Here is an 18,693-nt window from a genome sequence, read left to right as displayed (position 1 = left end):
TGTGATGCCCCCCCAAAAAAAAATCTATGGAGAGTAAGATGGGCAACGAGAAGAATTCCAATGCACCTGTAATCATGCAGAAGGCAAATAAAGGATTTATCATTTATCAGATGCAATCAAAACCAAACCTATGCCTAGATCTTACAGAATCTCGGCCTCTTCTGCGCTGGTCAGGGCCTGCTTCTGTTCCATTAAACCAATGGCTTCTTCGAGGTCCTCCCCAAAGATGGCGATTGTGAACGAATTCGCGTCGGCTCATACAGAATAAGCCGCACAGCCCTGACTAGGTCGGATCTGTGCTCCAGGGGCAGGTGGGTGTCTGTGCCCAGAGAAGGGGGAGACCACAGAGTGTTTAGGGAGCCCCCTAACACTGTCAGTAGATGCTGGTGATGCAATCAAGTGCAGTCAGTGACCAGACCCCAGGTCTGTATGAAACACTGGGGACCCCCGAGCTCTTGAGGAAATCATGACGGAAGTAATGGATCAGAGCCCATGGATCAGAGCTGAAGCTCGGATGCAGCCTCAGCAGGCACATTGTCCTGCTTCTGTGATCTGTTCCTCCATTAATGTTCAGTATGAACATCACATTTTGGTGAGATGCTAATTTGAAAGAATCCTGAAACAGGAAACGAAAGGACACATTTCTGTAATATCGCTTCCCCCGGAGCCGCAGCTGATGCTGAAATCGCTCGCATGCACTAATCGGGTTGAAGGAGAACCTCGGGGCTGCCGGGATTTCATGCACGGTCCTTCAGTTTAGCAGCGTGATCGGCTGAAGAAGACACTTATTTAAAAGCTACAGACACGTTCCAGAACAGAACAGACGCCGGAGGAATCTATTATGTGTGTAAAGGCTCCCATAATGAGTGAAGTGCAAACCATTATTGCAAAGGCAGAGCATCTTGATGAGAAGCGGACCTGCATCTAGAATCACTGAGCCAGTGCAAAAGCTCCGTTAAAACCCAAGATTAGCCAATTACCCTGCAATGAGGGCCACGTACATCCTACCTGCTCCGCCTGCCACTCCTGATGAATGGAGCGGCTGTGCTGCGCGCGGTAAACGGAGTATTTTAAGCTGTGTTTACAGAGCATATGTCATGATTCTAAAACCAGCAAGAATATAGTGTTGCCATGGAAACAGTCGGTCACTATGCCCTCTGGTGGCCGTTCCCTGCGTACAAATCGGAGCAAAAGCACAGAGTGTACTGGACTCAGCTTGGTATCTGCTGTGGAAAGTGATTACAGTCTGGTTTTGCTGTCATACCAAATGTTCACTTACCTGCATATGAAACTGTATAAATATGGTCATGTGTGCAGTTGTGTATGGACATGTACACTGATAAGATCAATAGCTAAGTTATATCGCAGAAGGATAAGGAGTGTTTCACAAATGTCATTCTTTTACAGTTTAAACAGCCACAGCAGTTCAGGCTATGCATCTCCTGCCAGAAATCATGTGGACAGCAGATGATCCCCATTGGTTCGCAAGCTGTGGCAAAAGCGAGCTGTTAGTTCATTGATAAAAACTGGGAATTGCGAGGAATAAACAGAACACGGTCTGCTGTGAAATCCCCCAGGCTGTGAAATCTCAGCTCTCTAGTGCCCCCTGTGGCCTCTGAGAAGAACACACCTTCCCTATGGCAGCAAATGTGATAAAAGCTCGTTGTAGCACTTCAACAATTGTAACATTAGATGACAAATCACTGTCTTTTAAGGCGTTTTTGCAATACCGCATACATGAAGTATTTTACCAGACTTTCCTATTTTCCTGTTTTGCCTCTAAATAACAATTTTGGGCATTTCCCGTTTGAAATACACCATAGCTGTATTGTAGTCGACAATGAACAGCAAACCAGTTATTATAGACCTCTGGCTGGACGGTGCCTCAGTGAAGTGGGCTGTAACCTCACACTTGAATGCCGTCACCTCTTCATATGACGTTTCCCATGTGTCATGCACATTTCCTGCAGTCCATAGTGTATGATTTTGTTTGTACACGGCAATAGGCTGGCATCCCGTAGTGGGTACACCTCTCTGCCCGCCCGCTGTGTCCCCTGTAGTGCCTGGCCATCCCCTTTGTGGATTATAAGCCACACCCTCTACCCTGTCATGGGTTAGGGTCATGCCATAGAATGGCTTCCAGTTCACTGAAATGTTGTTACGGAAACAGTCTGTCTGATCCAAAGGTGTTATTACGATCAGGGGCAAATAAAAACTGGAAATCGAACAGAAAGAGATCGTCTCTTTGGCAGATGGGGTAGGTCTGCTGCCCTCTGGATGTAGACATATGCTATTACATCATCATTTGCTGTTCCACCGAAACTGGTCTCTGGCTTTGGATCTCTGGTCTCACTGCCAGTTTCAGCCTTAGGGGGGCACTGTTCAATTTTACATTGTAAGCTACAGGTTATTATAGCAGTCAATTTGAAACTTGTAATTGAAATCGATCTTTCTTTTCTTCCCTACGATTAAATCGTAACAAGTTAAAGATGTTGGAACATTTGCTTATTTTTGTTATACATTATGCCAAAGACTTGAATCATTTTCATTACAGGCAAATAGCATAACAGACTAACCAAGTTATATGAACAATTTGCTGAAAAGTGAACTAGCCGTGAACAAATTCAGTTCAATTCAGCTTATCTTTGTATAGCACCTTTGACAGCACAGCTGCCCCAAGGCATTTAACAAGGCTGTGTGGTTAAACACACAATACAGTATATAGACACAAGAAAAACGAAGGACAAAAAAATGCCAGACGACAACAGACACAGAGTAAACATGGAGTAAACACGTAGTATGATTACTATTTAGCACACAAACAAAGTGTGCGACAACAGGCCAAATGTGCACAAACATACAGACAGACACAGCATGACTCACAGACAAATTCACTCACTGTGCCGCATTCCCTGGCCGATTGACAGAGCCGGGTGCCAGCAGATCTTCAGCCTCTGGGGGGGGGATGCTGAGTTCCCCCGGGGGGGAGCTTTGGTCGCTGTGTGAGTATGGCAGCCACAGCTAACAGAGCTGCCAAACGGCACAGGTGGAAGATACCATTATTCTCACCTATAAATAGAGTCCTCACCACCAGCGTGTGGGTGATCAGTTACTTCAGCATGCAGGGGGAACCTCAGACCTCAGACCTGGCAACTTCAAATGCTACAGCAGCCTGCAACACAGGTGTCTTCAGTATGCAAAACAAGCTTATTGTGTAGCATTCACCTGTAAGCAAATCAGACGCAGGTTTGGTTAGTTTAACACATACACATATTTCTGTGGACGAGTTATACAGGGAACAAGAACGATGTCAACAGGAGACAACATTCTATCAGGCCATCAAGCGTGTCCATTTTGAATGCTAAGAAGGATGGACAACACAGATTAGATTTATTTATTTTTCGATTACAGCTAGTGGGAACCTGCACACTGACTGCTGGATGGACAGTGATATAGTGACTGTCACAGGACCAGCCCGGCTAAAGGGATCAAACGCTGTAGCGGAAACTGCAATAAGTATATAAAAATCAGTAAGAATTTGCACAAGTGACATTGATATTTTAAAATATTGTTAGTTAAATGTCGCTTAATCTAACATACTTTACATGCTGAAGAGTCTTTATACTATGATTACTATAATAATAATATTGATAAAAAATAATGCTGCTTAGAATGTCAGGCAGCTTCATATCATGCTTTCTCCTAAAACTGAAACATTTTATTATATGTGAAGCAGTCAAATTAGCCTGTCTGCCTGTGAAGGCCTGAGTTAGTTGTATCCTAATGTGTATTACTTTTTACCAGGGGTCACCAACCTTTTTGAAACTGAGAGCTACTTCTTGGGTACTGAGTCATACGACGGGCTACCAGAACAGACTTTACCTAAACTTCTAAACTTTATGTATAACAAACATATTTTAAATGCTTATTTTAAGATATTGTCATTTTCAAATCTATATAAATGCAAATGTGATTAAAGAAGAATATCAACGGGATAACATTGAATCGCAGACGCTGTTCACTGGTGAGTTTTTAGAACAGGTCCGCGAGCGACTCATGTGGTCCTTGGGGGCATCCTGGTGCCCGCGGGCACCATGTTGGTGACCCCTGCTTTATACCAACACCCCACCTGCTGGACGATTATGTGAAAATGACACCGCAACATTACCATGAGCTGGGGGCGCGGAGTCTTAAATGTCAATTAGAAGGTCAGAGGTCACTTACTGTCCTGAATCTTCAGCACTGCTTGGACTGGGTCATGTGGGTGAGACGCAATGACAGGCACATACAACGGAGCTGCTATGTTACAAAAAAATCTTTTATTTCAAATCACTACGGTTTCTCTGCAGAACAGCGTTGGTACATAAACAGGCGAGTCGTAAACAACTGCTGCTGGCTGGTACAAAACTAAAAAATGTATGATACACTATTTACAGCTCGGACAGTGGTCCTGTGGGTTTAGAATACAGTGATCTTACATCCAGTGGCCCAAAAGACAGATCTCCATCATGTACTGTACTGTCTATAAGCAGTGGCCACAATAAAACAGTCCTTGATCAAGCTGGCCAGAAATAAAAGACTCCCACAAACAACTCAAAGGACACGGGATGTGTCTGTCTGCCACTTGATGTGTGTGTGTCTCAATGGAAAAACTGACTGTACAGGCGGTGTCTGTATGGACACTCCAAAAACAACCAGCAGATATGTGGATTACTGCGATTTACAGTTTAAATACACTGACCAATGAGCAGTAGGCATATCATTCATGTGCAGTCAGCAAGCACCAATAGCTCTTCTTCTTACAGAAATATTGTGGTAAAATACTATGGATACATGAGTGTGCATAAATTACAACTCTTTCATTTACATATTATTATATTACCTTTATTTTACATTATATCGTATATTGTTTGTGTAAGATGAGTTTGATGTAATGAGAATACATGTAAAGAATTTGGTCATTGATATATATGTCTAGTGAATATCTTGTTTTTTTATTATTTTACAGCATAGTGGCAAGTGTTACTTTATATAAAGTTAAAGCAATAATAAAAATTGCCCAGACAAATAGACAAACTAACAAATAAAAGATAAGGCAGTAATTATATACCTACTCTTGGCTGGGGTAATTAGCAGGACTGACCAGAGATCGTAAAGGTTAAATTCACTGCTTCAAATGTTAGAGTTATATAAACACACTAATATAAGGTGTTTTTATTCAGTGGTTAAGTTTCACTGCGATAGGTAGTCCCCCCCCCCAGGTGTGATTCACACTGTGCCTTTCCGAGTACATCAATACTGAGGGTCCACAGGAAGTGCTGATACTGAGTGTTACTCGTAGTCTTGTGTTAGGTCTCTACCCTCAGTCAAAAATCAGCGGAGAGGATGAACACTCACAAACGCCACTCTCACATTTAGTGAACTTTAATGCCCCCATGTGGACAGTTCTGGTACTAATGGGTAGTAAACCTGACCTAGTGTTAATAAAACAATGCATTTCCACCCCCCCCATCTGCAATGGTTTGCAACCTGGCCCATTCTGTTCTGGGGAAGGATCATGACCCCAAACTCACATGATTTAGGAACCACTTGTGTACTATGCAATGGAAATACTGTTTCTAAACAGTAAACAATTACACAAATAAAGTACGTACATCATGTTTCTCACAAAACACGGGATGAAAACTTTGGTTTCAGAACCCTCTGCTGTAGCAAGCGTGCTGAGTAATTACCATGGTTCTTAAAACACAGGATAGTCTTTTTGTTTTGGAATACTGTCAGCACAAGAATGGCCATTAGGGGGCAGCACTCACACAAACTTTCTGTGCGGACTCCATGTAAAACGCAAGGTAGGCAGGCCATTAAAGGCAGGTCAGTGCAATTTGTAGTCACATTTAAAGAATTATGACAATTACAAAAAAAAAAAAATACAAATAAAATCACCATAATTTACACAGACTGGCGTGCAGACTGCTGAGGTTGGACTCATGTGCATATCAAACAGAGGGAAAGAGGAGAGTCCTGGAGATGTGTTGCATTTCGTACTGATACCTGAACATCCACCAGATCTGGACAGCCATCTTAATACAGCACGATAACAACTCCAACGCAGACCATCGCACTTCTCAGACACAGGAGAGCGATGGCAGGACCAGGTGTGGAAAATTCCACACCCCCTAATCTCTCAGCTGTCTTTGATCTCTCTTCTGCAAAGCACATTAGGAAAGACCAACTCGAACAGCTGTGGCGTACAACACAACTCAGGAAGTCTTCCCCCACACTGGATATAATCTATGTAAAAATGTCTTTCTGTGCCCATGGCAATGCCTCATGTTAAGTACCTCTGTTGATAAAGATCTAGAACATTCTTCCCAGATTCACCATTAAATAATGAAGCTGAAGTAAAGAATCAGCATTTTTAAGTAGCTTTTTAAGGAGTTGAAACGCGATTTTCCCATAATGCAACTGTGACCCCTCCAGTGTCGGTATGAGCTTTCCTTTGGTAGCAGAGCACCCTGGGAAACTGGGTCCCCTTAGGCACGCTGGAGTCAGATATATTTCCACCTTTGTCAGTGCCTACCTGGGCATTGCTCTGCGGTCAGTCACTGCTCATGCTCTAAGGAGTGTCAGGATCAAGGAGCTCTTGTTCCTGTACATCAGCTTTAGCTTTGAGCTAAAGCTTGCCCTTGGGGTGCTGCAGATTACCCCTTCGCCCAGCAGAGGGCACCTCTAAAACAAGACAGCAATCCGGAGCCATCATTCCAGCAAACCTTGGCGAATCCCATCGCAGCCAGTGAGCGAGGCTGCAGTCCATCCGCGCAAGTGCTCCTTTCCCGTGATTGGATCGGCGTTTCCATGGCTTTTCGCGGCCCCCCGCCTTCTCCGCGCCCGTCTGTCAGTCCTCAGAGTGTGGCGAGGATTCGCGAGAGGGAGATGATGACTGTGAGGGCTGTCTGTCCCACGCCGAACACCAGCGCCTCCAAGGGGGTCATGTCCTTCCCTGCCACCCGATACACCCCTGCCACTGCAGCACCTGCGGCACGCACACGCAGACACGCAGACACGCAGACAGGCAGACACGCAGACGCAAGCACGTGAGATGCGAGAACACGGAACCGATGACGGCTGAAGGACAACAACTGACCGTTTGGCCCACACTGGGATAATAACTTCCCATAATTCACAGTATATTTATTATCGACAGATATGTCAGGAACCTCTCAGTGACAAACCCTTTCAGTAGAGAAGAAAAAAATAGTTTAAGAACACTGCCCAAGGAAACAAATGCCTTTAAATGTTAAACAGCCGTGTTCTGCAGCACACAAACACACACATCATAGGTCCATGGTGGCAATGGCATATGAGATGACTAGCATTCATGCAAAGGCAGCTGATCGATCCAAGCCAGCCTCAAATGAAACACTGAAAACAGGCCTTCCAGTACTAATTCTGCACGGATTACTTTAAAACAACAGGATTCTAACTTTCCCCACAAGGCATAGATGCTGGTTTCTGTGGCCTAAATTATTTGTGTCTGACAGCCGAAAAGGCAGAGAGAGGGAACCAAACAGACAGGCGGCTGGTCAGCCAGATGTAGAAACAGACAGACAGGTGGCTGACCAGTCGGACAGAGAACTAGACAGATGGAAGGCTGGACAGCCAGATAAAAAAAAACACAGACAGACAAGCAGCTGGCCGATCAGACTAAGTTACTGACAGACAGACGGCTGGCCAGACAGAAAAACACACAAACAACTGGCTGGTCAGACAGCTGGAGAAACATACATACTGGCAACTGGCTAGACAGAGAAACAGACAGACAGGTAGCTGGTCAGCCAGATCAGGTAACAAAGAGAGAAGCAGCCAGCCATTCAGACAAAGAAATCGAAAGACAGGCGACTGGAGAGCCACACAGAAATTTACGGACAGGTGCACCAAAGCTAGTGATGGCATCATGGGCAGCTGTACCTGGATTTGTGACAGAGAGGTTTCTAAATCTGCTGCTGTACACAGAGAAAGGTGCTTAAGCTTTAACTCATGCCAAACCAAATGCAAAGTGCAAAAACCCCAGGCACAGCAAACCCAAGAAGCAAGAGAGAACAAAACAGGCAGGCAGGCAGGCAGACAGACGTGTGGAGCGGCGCGGGGGAGGAGTGACTGACTGGTGATGACGGCTCCGCTGAGGGAGGCCAGGAATCCCACGCTGACCAGCAGCAGGGTGATGAGGCGGCCCCTCCGGTGTCTCTGCAGAGCCACCAACATCAGCAGGCCCACGGCGCCGTGGAGCAGCAGAGAGGAGAAGAGGCACCAGAGGAAGACCCAGTACCACATCTCTGCAAGCACACAAACACATCGTTACCACATCACAAAAACACCAGCGCACACACACCCACCAAACCCAGAGTCATGTTCACAAAACCACTACATCCCACTCCAAACACCATCCCACTGCACCCATTACAAACAGTAACAAAAACTAACCAACCTAATTAGTTCTAAACTATGACCATGTTATACTCTATTTAAAGCAGAGCTTGCGCTTGTAGTAGTCAATGCTGATTGTTCTAGATCATGGGGTCTCTTTAAGGGCCAGATATGGCTACATGTAAACATTGCTATCGCAAAAGCCCTCTTCATTAAGCCCCGTTAAGCTAACAGCGTACATTTGCCATACCACATAAAAGGTCAGAGTCCCCAATATGCCTGTGCTGCTTCAATCCCCATAACGCCCCTGGTTTGCTCCACAACAAGTGTCCAGGCATTCTGAGGGGCCTACAGCCCACCCGCCACAGCCCTGCTAGCTCTCACAGCTCTCCATGGGAGAGTCTCTTCACTCAAGGCCAAGCAGGGGGGGTACTGAATGATGAGTAATTCCGTTCTTTGTTTGCAAGGTGAGGCCCTGAGTTTGCCCTCTTGTCCCCTTAAGTCCTATTTAATTTCTGCAGCCAGCCTTCTCACCATGCCACAATTGACTATATCAGCACATGCCGCAGTACTGATTATAACATGGTAATTCATATATCTACTAATCATCCTGAATGTGGCACAGCAGGCCCATGTTAAGCTCCATTCCTGACAGCAAAAGGATGGAGACAGAGGCAAAGAACTGGCCTTTGTTATCAAAGCCTGTCTGCATCTTGCCAGTTTCACCCAGCCCCATCACTGAACATGCTGAATAGAAAATTAAATAAACGAAACACTATAGAAAATCGGAATGCAGTTCCCTCAGTGATAAACAGCATGCATATATATCTGCAGGTATTATGTTGTTATACATATGCGGTGCTGTTGGAGCTTGGTGATGGAGAGCTTTAGGGCAGGTGCTGATAAGGCCGAGGCTCCTAACGTCGCCTTCGGAAGGACGAGTACAGCGATCGCCGACCTCCCTGCTGTCCATGCCGGCGGCCATACCGCGAAACCCCGAGTCGCCGACATACTGTACCGGTGAAATGCTGGAGCGTCGGCACCGTGCCCTGCACCCACAGGCTCAGCACCTGCTGTATGGACAGGTTAATCGAGTAGTCCTTGTGCATGCTTCTGCCGCTCGCCTTGGTCAAGCTGCCGAGCGAGGGTCCTGATGCAGGCATGGAGGAGAGCGGCCGGACTGGCGTTTACGAGGCTTTCCCCGGCGATCTTTATCTGCGACGCCGGAGCATCTCGCCGGCCGGGTCCGCATAAGGGAAGGAAGAGCCGCCGCCTCGCCTGAGCTCCCCCTGTCCAGGATGCGACAGACGCAGGTTGGGGGCCATGATGATCGGCCGCACGATGCCCCGGTGTCGGTCCGCCTCGGCACCGACCGCTTAAAGGGGATGATCTCTTAAAGGGGAAGCCGCACCGAACCGCTTCTCGGGGGGGGGGGACAATGGACGCTGATCGACAGCGAGCTCCAGGCGATGCTGGGATGACTGGCACTGTGGTTTCTGTCCATGGTCCTGCTGCCCGGAGAAAAATAAACACAAAGAAATATGCACACAAAATGATAGCACTTCCATGTGTTTAAATATGTCAAGAGCTGCTTATAACAGGTTGGATTTGATGCGGTTTCTACAGCCTGTTAATCGGCCTGAACTGATAACTATGTTATGAGGATGGTGCTCAGGTCATCTCTGGCATTTTTTTGCCTTTGCTTTTATAATCACTGATTTTCCACCCTGCTGAAGTCTATAATCTTGAGTCGTTAGAAGTTTCCAGACCCCCTGTGCACAATGTGAACCTCTACCAGTCTCATCCAAATAGTTTGTCTTTGCCATCTGGACCTATGAGCTAAAGTGAAAATCCAGACGTTTCCACACTTGTCAGTACTTGTGTGACAATGGATGTAGGAACTTACTGCCACTTCAGGGACAGCCGCTGACTTCATTTCTGAGAAGTTCCCCAGTAACAGTAACTTGTCACACACTAACATGAAGTTATGTGATAACAGGAATGACTCAAAAGTGACTCATTTCAGGATGAGAGTGGGCACCTGGTTTAGGTCAGGTTTGGGACAGGAGGCCAGGCCACACCCTATGACCTCAGTCCTGCGACGTAATGCTGACTGTTTGGTGATGTAATCTGTCCGCAGTTGTACTATTTTGGTTACCAGTCTGCCTCGAGTTTTAACAATAACCACTCTTCTCAGTAATGACCGTCCAGGAACACGCTGCTTGATGATCTGCCTTTTGGAAGACATCCGTCTGGTTGTTCCAGTCCGTGTAATTGCTGCCGTGGTTAATGTGCTTATTTTAAAACCATGCTGTTGTTTCAGTTACATGTCATTTTATGGAGGTGGGTAACACTTTTCATGCTATACTTCATGTAAAGGATAGGGGGCGCTCTCTGTCCAGATTTACCAAGATCAGCGTTTGCAGACAGACATGTGAAGCATGCTGAAAATATTTAAACATGGAGTTTTGTCATAAAAAGCTTGAACTTTGAAGAGTTGCCCATGTAATTTTTTTCCATCGTTTATTCTGAAGACAAATCATGCACAGACCCCCCCCCCACACACACACACACACACACACACACAGTATTTGGACCCTGCTTCACGGTGAAAATGTGCATTCTGGAAGAAAAATGACATTGTTTGAGTATTAGAGCTCCTCCGTTCAAAAGGAGACTGGATGGAACAAAACCTCAGTTGCCTGGAAAATCAAAGCGCAGGAATGCATGACTGGTTTTGGGCACCACAGAACGGGCCTAGAAGGCAGAACCCTTTCGGAAAGTAAACACTCCTCCTTCCCAGTGCTAATATTTCGTCCACCCTCCTGGGGTGGACGAAAGGGGCCGTTGGCTGAATCTGCATTTTCAGCTTCTGTTCTTGCAAACAGTCAAGCCCAGATGCATGCGACTCCAGGCTTCACTCCTGCACCCTGGAATAAACATCCTGACGCACAGATTAAAACAGCCAGATGTACATGCACAGAAGCACAGGATTGCACACGCATGACATGCACAATGACCCATGATCTCACACGTGAAGCTCAATATAGCAAATACCTGGTAAGGATTAGTGATCACACACCCTTTCCCTGCAGCACTAGCGCCTCCTGTCATCCAGCTGCCTTACTTTGTGTTCGTGGCCTTCTGCATGTTTTCACACAGGTCCCTAATGCACATATTCCACTGTCCCCTGCCTGCCCCCCTGCGCCTCCGGAATGCAGATGACATGCTGCACACATCTGAGAATCTGCGTAATCCCCAGAGTGACATTTTGTGTGGCCTGTTACTCGTTGGATTGTGCATTGGAAGTGAGAGGACGCTTGGTTCAGGGGTGTGTTTTTTTGTAGCTATCTTTATTCCACCGCATCACACCGCCCCTTCCAGCCTGAAACCTCTTGCCCACACCGAAACCTCACATCTCTGCTCGACATCTACTGAAAAATCAGCACACCGCTTGGCCTACTAAGCGCATTATCTGTATGGCTTATGTTCTTTCTCAATAAAGACAGTTTCACTTGATTTGGTTAACTGAGAAGAGTGTCTGAACTCTGGATTTTATACGCGTGATCCGTCAATACACTTGCGATATACGAGCCTTGGGGGATTTCTTTCCCTGATAGAATTATTTACAGGTTACTTTCAATGGCGGCGCCCTTAACAAAAGCTTCAGAGGCCATTAGACATGTCACTGTGACAAAGAGACTCTTCGTGGAGCTAAGCTCATGTTCAAAGCTGCAGCTGCAGCTCAGACGTGCCGTTCGCACTGTTTTTGATGTCTTTGTTATGAGCGGCATGGTGGAAAGAGCCAGGATAGCTGCCCAAGTTCACCTGCGGGCTATTCAGTTGTGACCCCCCCCCGCCTCCAGCCCACCCCCGAGGGGCCGTTCCACAGTGCCTGATCCACAGCCCAGAGGGAGACTCCCTCTGAAGCTCTACATCCATTAACCACAGTCTTATTTACAATTCGGTTTTGTTCTGTTTCTCCTGTATACTCATTTGTCCCAGCATGCTACACAGCCTCTATAATACGCTAAGGCAGTGTTTCCCAATTCAGTACTCAGGGACCCGCAGACAGTCCACGTTTTTGCTCCTGCCGCGAGCGGGGAGGGAGCAAAAGCGTGGACTGTCTGGCAGGGAGCTGGGAGGGAGCAAAAATGTGGACTGTCTGGCAGGGAGCTGGGAGGGAGCAAAAATATGGACTGTCTGGCAGGGAGCTGGGAGGGAGCAAAAACTTGGACTGTCTGGCAGGGAGCTCGGAGGGAGCAAAATCATGGACTGTCTGGCAGGGAGCTGGGAGGGAGCAAAAACATGGACTGTCTGGCAGGGAGCTCGGAGGGAGCAAAAATGTGGACTGTCTGGCAGGGAGCTCGGAGGGAGCAAAAATGTGGACTGTCTGTGGGTTCCTGAGGACCGGGTTGGGGAGCACTGCCCTAAAGCGAGCGGACACTGATATATACACACTCACACAGACTCGCACACATAGCTGCACACAGGCGCTTGTGAGTGTCTGTTTAATGTATACATGACCACAAGCTGAACCACAGACAACTGAAGAACTGAAAACTGAGTAAGGCACAGCTACCGCTGCCCACATCGACGCATGAGGCAGTCGTGTATTTCCCAGTAACCAGGAATTGAAAACTGGAACCACAGCAACATTCCAGGAAACACATTCTTACAAATTTACTTTCTGAGTCATTGACATACATGAACACCACCCCCCCCCCCCCCCAACCCATACGTATTTCACTAAATTAGTCACATGAGTGAAATGGAAGCTGTCAGTGGAATCCAAATTAGAGAGAAGGAAAACAAACCTAAGTATACAATTAATTTCTCCAGATTTTAGTTACGTGGAATGTTTACCCACAGTGAGGTGGAAAACATAAGAGATGTATAACATTTTATACATAATGCTTAGCTACTGAGTTTAAGAGACTTCAAAGTTTCCAGATGTAGGTAGATAAACCATGTTGTCAAACACCAGCAGATACAGACAACTGCGTATGGCACTGTTTTAGCGGTCCTGATGTAAGGGTGCTGGGTTTAAATAAACAGCATATCCTGCCCCTGAAGGCTGATCATCCTATCCCTGGTACATAGAAATACATATTCATAAGATGACACGTCAAACCAAGGGGTTCCCAGCCCTGTTCACAACAAACAGCTCCCATTAAAGCAGCAATAGCTGTAATTAGACTTTGAAATCTTGCATGTGTGGGATTGCCAATCACTCTGTGTAAATTATGTAAAAAATCAGTGAAGGACTGAACACAATTTTCCCTGCTACTCATGGATTAAACTGTAATTTCCCCAGTATCTACATTAAACCCACAGGTCAAGCACAGAAAGCTATATTAATTACACAATTATTCACATTTTAAGTAGAAATAACTATGTATATGCTAAAAAGGGATTTGGGAACCCCCCTCTAAAGCACTGGTCCTTTAACCCAGTGATGCAGAACACTAATCCAAGCATTTACTATAACCCTTAATTATCCATTTCTGCAAAGCCACCTGGAGAACTGTAATAATTAAACCAGTATCATTTCACATGACTCCTTAACTGATTGTTGCCCATCTGTACTGGGCACAGGTGACTTGAGGTAGTACATAACATCAGATGGATTAAAGCTCTTCCCCAGTTTTGAGCATCCCATGCTCTAAACATACAGTGGTAATGCTTGTCTACATTTGTGCTTTTAGTCACATAAAGGCTATCCACAAGGCTACTTTCTTGTTCCTGAGTATATATCAACTCACAAATTGTACTGGGTATTTATCTGTCCTATTTTAAAGTCTAACACATTCCTGTAAAAAAGTGACCTTAAAAAGGTGCATTTTTGCCTTCAGCAAACACATAACAGAACATTCAAACATTTTACAGGCAAAAAAAATCAGACATGGTTACCACCAAAAGGTTAGTGAAAGTTACTCTTTGGCAACTAGAGTATTAAGAGTATCAGTCGATTATTCGCTTTCCGAAAGACAGGTTAACACACACTTAATTTCATTCACATTATTTATATCCCTCTGCATCAAACACAAATTGATTTCCCTGCTACACTACAGTGGTTAACAGTGAAATGGCTAAGCCAATCACCTATATAGCATTCTGCTTGACAGTCACACTACATGTCAAACAAATCATCCTCTAAACAAACGGTTGTGTATACATACAGGTTAAAATCCATTTTGGATATCCAGCTAGATCAGTACAAATGTGCTCATGTGTTCATTCACAAAAGCAATAAGAGAAGGTGAAGATGAAGCCCAGGATCCCTATGCAATCGACTTTCGCTTGACAGAATACTGTGCTGACAGCTAGTCCAGCTACGGCAGACTAGTCCAACTTTCCTTAAATAATCCCATGTGACGTAACCCTGGCTGCGATGGGCTGGCCCCCCATCCTGGGTTGTTCCCTGCCTCGTGCCCATTGCTTCTGGGATAGGCTCTGGACCCCCGGCGACCCAGTAGGATAAGCGGTTTGGAAAATGGATGGATGGATGGATGGATGGACGTAACCCTGGGTGCAGACCGTTGCCATCAGTTTCCAAAGAGAAGCCTGTTACATGTAGTTTCCACTTTCAGAAAGTTGACACCATGGTCGGACGAGCTGCGGAAGGTGAGATCATCGATGCAATGTATGCATGGATCAGAACCCCCACAAAAGTTCTTCTCAGCTCGCTGGTGCTGCTCAGCTCAATGACCATGAGATCTGATTCCCAGCCAGAAAACACCCTGGGTGTCGTTTCTTGTCCAGATGCCTGATGTCATCCCGCTTACAGCTTGTCTCTCTGCTTCCGTTCCCTCCACTGTTCCCCATTCACTTTCCCCATACATCCCACTACACACACAGCACGATACACAAGCGAAAGCAGATCCATCTACCACGTACATCCTCGTTATTCATTATGGGCAAGACGACAGTGGCTCTGTCTGAGACTTTTGTCGCTGGCTAGGAGTTTGTCATAAGCCAGCAGTTTCCTACCGTGCTACTTAGCTATGCGACACAAGCCCACCTACACAGTGAGTACAAACCATTCTCTCATTTTTCCACAATGCGACCTGTGTACCTTCCCCCCCCCCCCGCTTCATGTGAGGTCCCATGAGTGCCCCCGCCCCCCCAATCCCCACACATTTCCTGGGCCCCCATGTATGGTACCCTGCCAGCTACCAGCCGGAAGTTTCACATAAGAAATCATTTTCTTTTACGAAGTTGTGTCCAGTAAAATAGCGAAGCATTTCTTGCGTCTGCATTTCAGAGAAATCCACTGGATAAACAAGAATAGGTTCAAAGCGACATTTCAGCCACTGTAAAGGCAAATAATCAGTTTGGATCTGTGGTGGCTACAGGGCAGGAGAGCTGAGATCTCGTAGGAGTTTCATCTGACGGTGCCCCGAGATGCCAAAGGTACAACGTGAGCTCAAGTAGCAAAGGCACATCTTTGTGTAGCGAAGCAGTTTTATCTACCAGGAACAGAATGGAAAAAGCAGAGATCTCGCTGCATTTTTTCCTTCCCTTTGAGACTGTACTGGTTTCCATGGATAACCCAAACGCTGCAGGGGCTTCACAAAAGGCCTGTTGGCTCAGTGGAGAGGCTCGATATGGCTTTGGGGGGGGGGAGGTTGCAGTGATTGATAGGCTGAGGACTGGGCTGCAAAGGGAGCAGGGATCAAGCAATTTAGAGCTGAACCCAGATACACTCCAAAAGACTGTAAGAGAAGCTACTGGGTTTGTTGGAAAACACTATATCTTTGTCTTGTTTTTTAAAGATCCTGAATGAAAGGTCCAGTTATAAGTGCATGAATGTCCAGTATAAGCGCGTCCTGCCTGTAGTGGAGGGCCAGCCAAGTACATGTACCAAACCAGCAAACTCTGCCCACTGTATATCGATATAAATGGAGAGCTGGGGCAGGTTCACACTTTGTTTATTCCAGAGGCAAATACAAGGAGTTACAGCAGCAGAAAAAAGCTCACGATGTAATATGGAGCCGTAAGGCCGTGAGACAACAGCAAGTGCAGGGAGCAAATATACTGTGTTTAGATAAGTAGCACGTCGTAGCTCAGTCCAGATCGGGGGGGGACACACAGGGTTCTCCGATTGGCGGTCCAGGAGAGTCAAATTTTTGGCCTGCATGCTCCGTCCCTCCCCTCCTTTTGTGTTGCTGGAATTTGGCCCCTGGGGAAAAATCATTGGGGATCCCTGCAGTAAGAGGTGAAGAGGACGAATTGTTAAGTCTGATAGCCAATGGCCTCAAGTAGCAGCACATTACAATGATGCTATTGTTATCACCTCATCCCCTCACTGTCCATCACCTCATCCTCTTCCTGTCTATCACCTCATCCTCTCAATGTCCATCACCTCATCCCCTCACTGTCCATCACCTTATCCTCTTCCTGTCTATCACCTCATCCTCTCAATGTCCATCACCTCATCCCCTCACTGTCCATCACCTCATCCTCTTCCTGTCTATCACCTCATCCTCTCAATGTCCATCACCTCATCCCCTCACTGTCCATCACCTCATCCTCTTCCTGTCTATCACCTCATCCTCTCAATGTCCATCACCTCATCCCCTCACTGTCCATCACCTCATCCTCTTCCTGTCTATCACCTCATCCTCTCAATGTCCATCACCTCATCCCCTCACTGTCCTTCACCTCATGTCATCTCATATACTTTGCATGAGCCTTATTCACAGAACTATATTCCGAATTATTAATATATATTCATATATAGCATCTATGAATCAAGGAAATGGTTTAACTAAACACACACACACACACACACACACACAAACCTCCAGGTGAACAGCTGTATAATGTAATGCTCCGCAGTGCAAAAGTTTAAGCTTCGGAAAAAGAACTGCTTGTGCCTGATTTTCAGTCCAATGTGTTTTGCGGGACAGGAGGCTCGGTCTAAGTCTGAACACTTATAGCTTAACGTGCAACCAAATTGAAGCAAGAAGAAATAAGAGAACGTGGGAAAAGGACTCTCTATTCTGCCCTAAGTCCAATTTCTATGGGTTTGTCAGTGGCAACAAAGGCAAAGGAAAACAAAACCGGCAGCATATTCTTCAGCTTCATTATGCGATGAAGCTCATAAGTTCCCTCCAAGGCTGAATGACATTTACTCCAGGCGGGAGAGGGATGGCTCCATACTAACCAGAAACATAAGCAAACACACCCACCTGGGCTATTGTTGTGCAGCCTGCTTAGCGATGCTGTAATGCTAACCCAACAACTGCCCCATAGTTTCCCTGCTTTCATATAGCCTGGGTGAGAGTGTGCTGTCTACTTGCCGGTCGTCGACCCGTTTTGTCATTTCCGACAGGATTATTGTTACCATCCAGTGGTTTTCTGCGTGACTGAGGTGTCGCCATGTAACTTCTCGCCAGCGTCTGGTCGCTGCACGGAGACCAGATGAGGTCAGACCAGACGAGGGCAAACCCACAGGACCATGGGAGGCGTCTCAGCGAATGAGAGCGTAAAGCTCAGGAGGACCCTAACCTTTCCTCCAATCGGTACGAGAGGCTGCTTCTTGATGGTGCTAATATCCACTCCTGGCCTGTTTGCATGTTGCCTCTAAATCAATTAGTTATAATGCTCCACTGAGTCAGGATAACGGTGTATATGGTTAATCACAAGCAAATGGCACGCAACCTCAATTTACATTTACAATTTTAATTTATTTACTATGGGTTAGAATCTCTGCCATTTCTCCATGTGTATAAAAGTGCTCCCTCTGTTTCATCATGGAGTTTCCTCTAGGTACCTTGGATTCCATCCCTAACAGTCTAAAAACATGAGGAGATGAATTGGGGTTACCAAATTGCCTTTAGGTGTGAATGGTTTATGTGCCCTGCGATGGGTTGGTGCCCCACCCTTGTTCCCTGCCTGATGCCCATTGGCTCTAGACCCTGCCACAACCCGGGGGTACAGTGAGGAGAGATGGATGGATATTTTTTATTGTACTTGTATGTATTTTATCTCCACCTGGTTAGATGCTAACTGCATTCCACTGGCTCTGTAGCTGTTCTCAGCGCAGTGACAATAAATCCATCCATCCATCCATCCATCATCTCCCGCTTGATCCGGGGTCGGGTCGCGGGGGCAGCAGCCTCAGCAGGGAGACCCAGACTTCCCTCTCCCCGGCCACTTCGTCCAGCTCCTCTGGGGGGACCCCGAGGCGTTCCCAGGCCAGCCGAGAGACATAGTCTCTCCAGCGTGTCCTGGGTCTTCCCCGGGGCCTCCTCCCAGTGG

At 46.4% G+C, this 18,693-nt stretch overlaps 1 protein-coding gene across 1 annotated transcript; it reads right to left on the bottom strand.

Moving 5' to 3' along the window:
* Positions 1–5,263: 5,263 nt before the first annotated feature.
* On the bottom strand, positions 5,264–11,506 carry tmem170b (transmembrane protein 170B). Its single transcript, XM_048994569.1, has 4 exons — positions 11,482–11,506; positions 9,443–9,932; positions 8,163–8,333; positions 5,264–7,033 (listed from the first exon to the last, which is right to left on the bottom strand). The coding sequence occupies exons 2-4, from the start codon at positions 9,585–9,587 to the stop codon at positions 6,903–6,905; spliced, it is 447 nt and encodes a 148-aa protein (XP_048850526.1). The 5' UTR covers positions 9,588–9,932; positions 11,482–11,506; the 3' UTR covers positions 5,264–6,902.
* Positions 11,507–18,693: the final 7,187 nt, after the last annotated feature.

The sequence above is a fragment of the Brienomyrus brachyistius genome, chromosome 23 (assembly GCF_023856365.1).
Source record: "Brienomyrus brachyistius isolate T26 chromosome 23, BBRACH_0.4, whole genome shotgun sequence".
Lineage (NCBI taxonomy): Eukaryota > Metazoa > Chordata > Actinopteri > Osteoglossiformes > Mormyridae > Brienomyrus > Brienomyrus brachyistius.
Note: the sequence above shows the minus strand (reverse complement) of the source record. Positions and strands in the feature narration are given on the sequence as shown.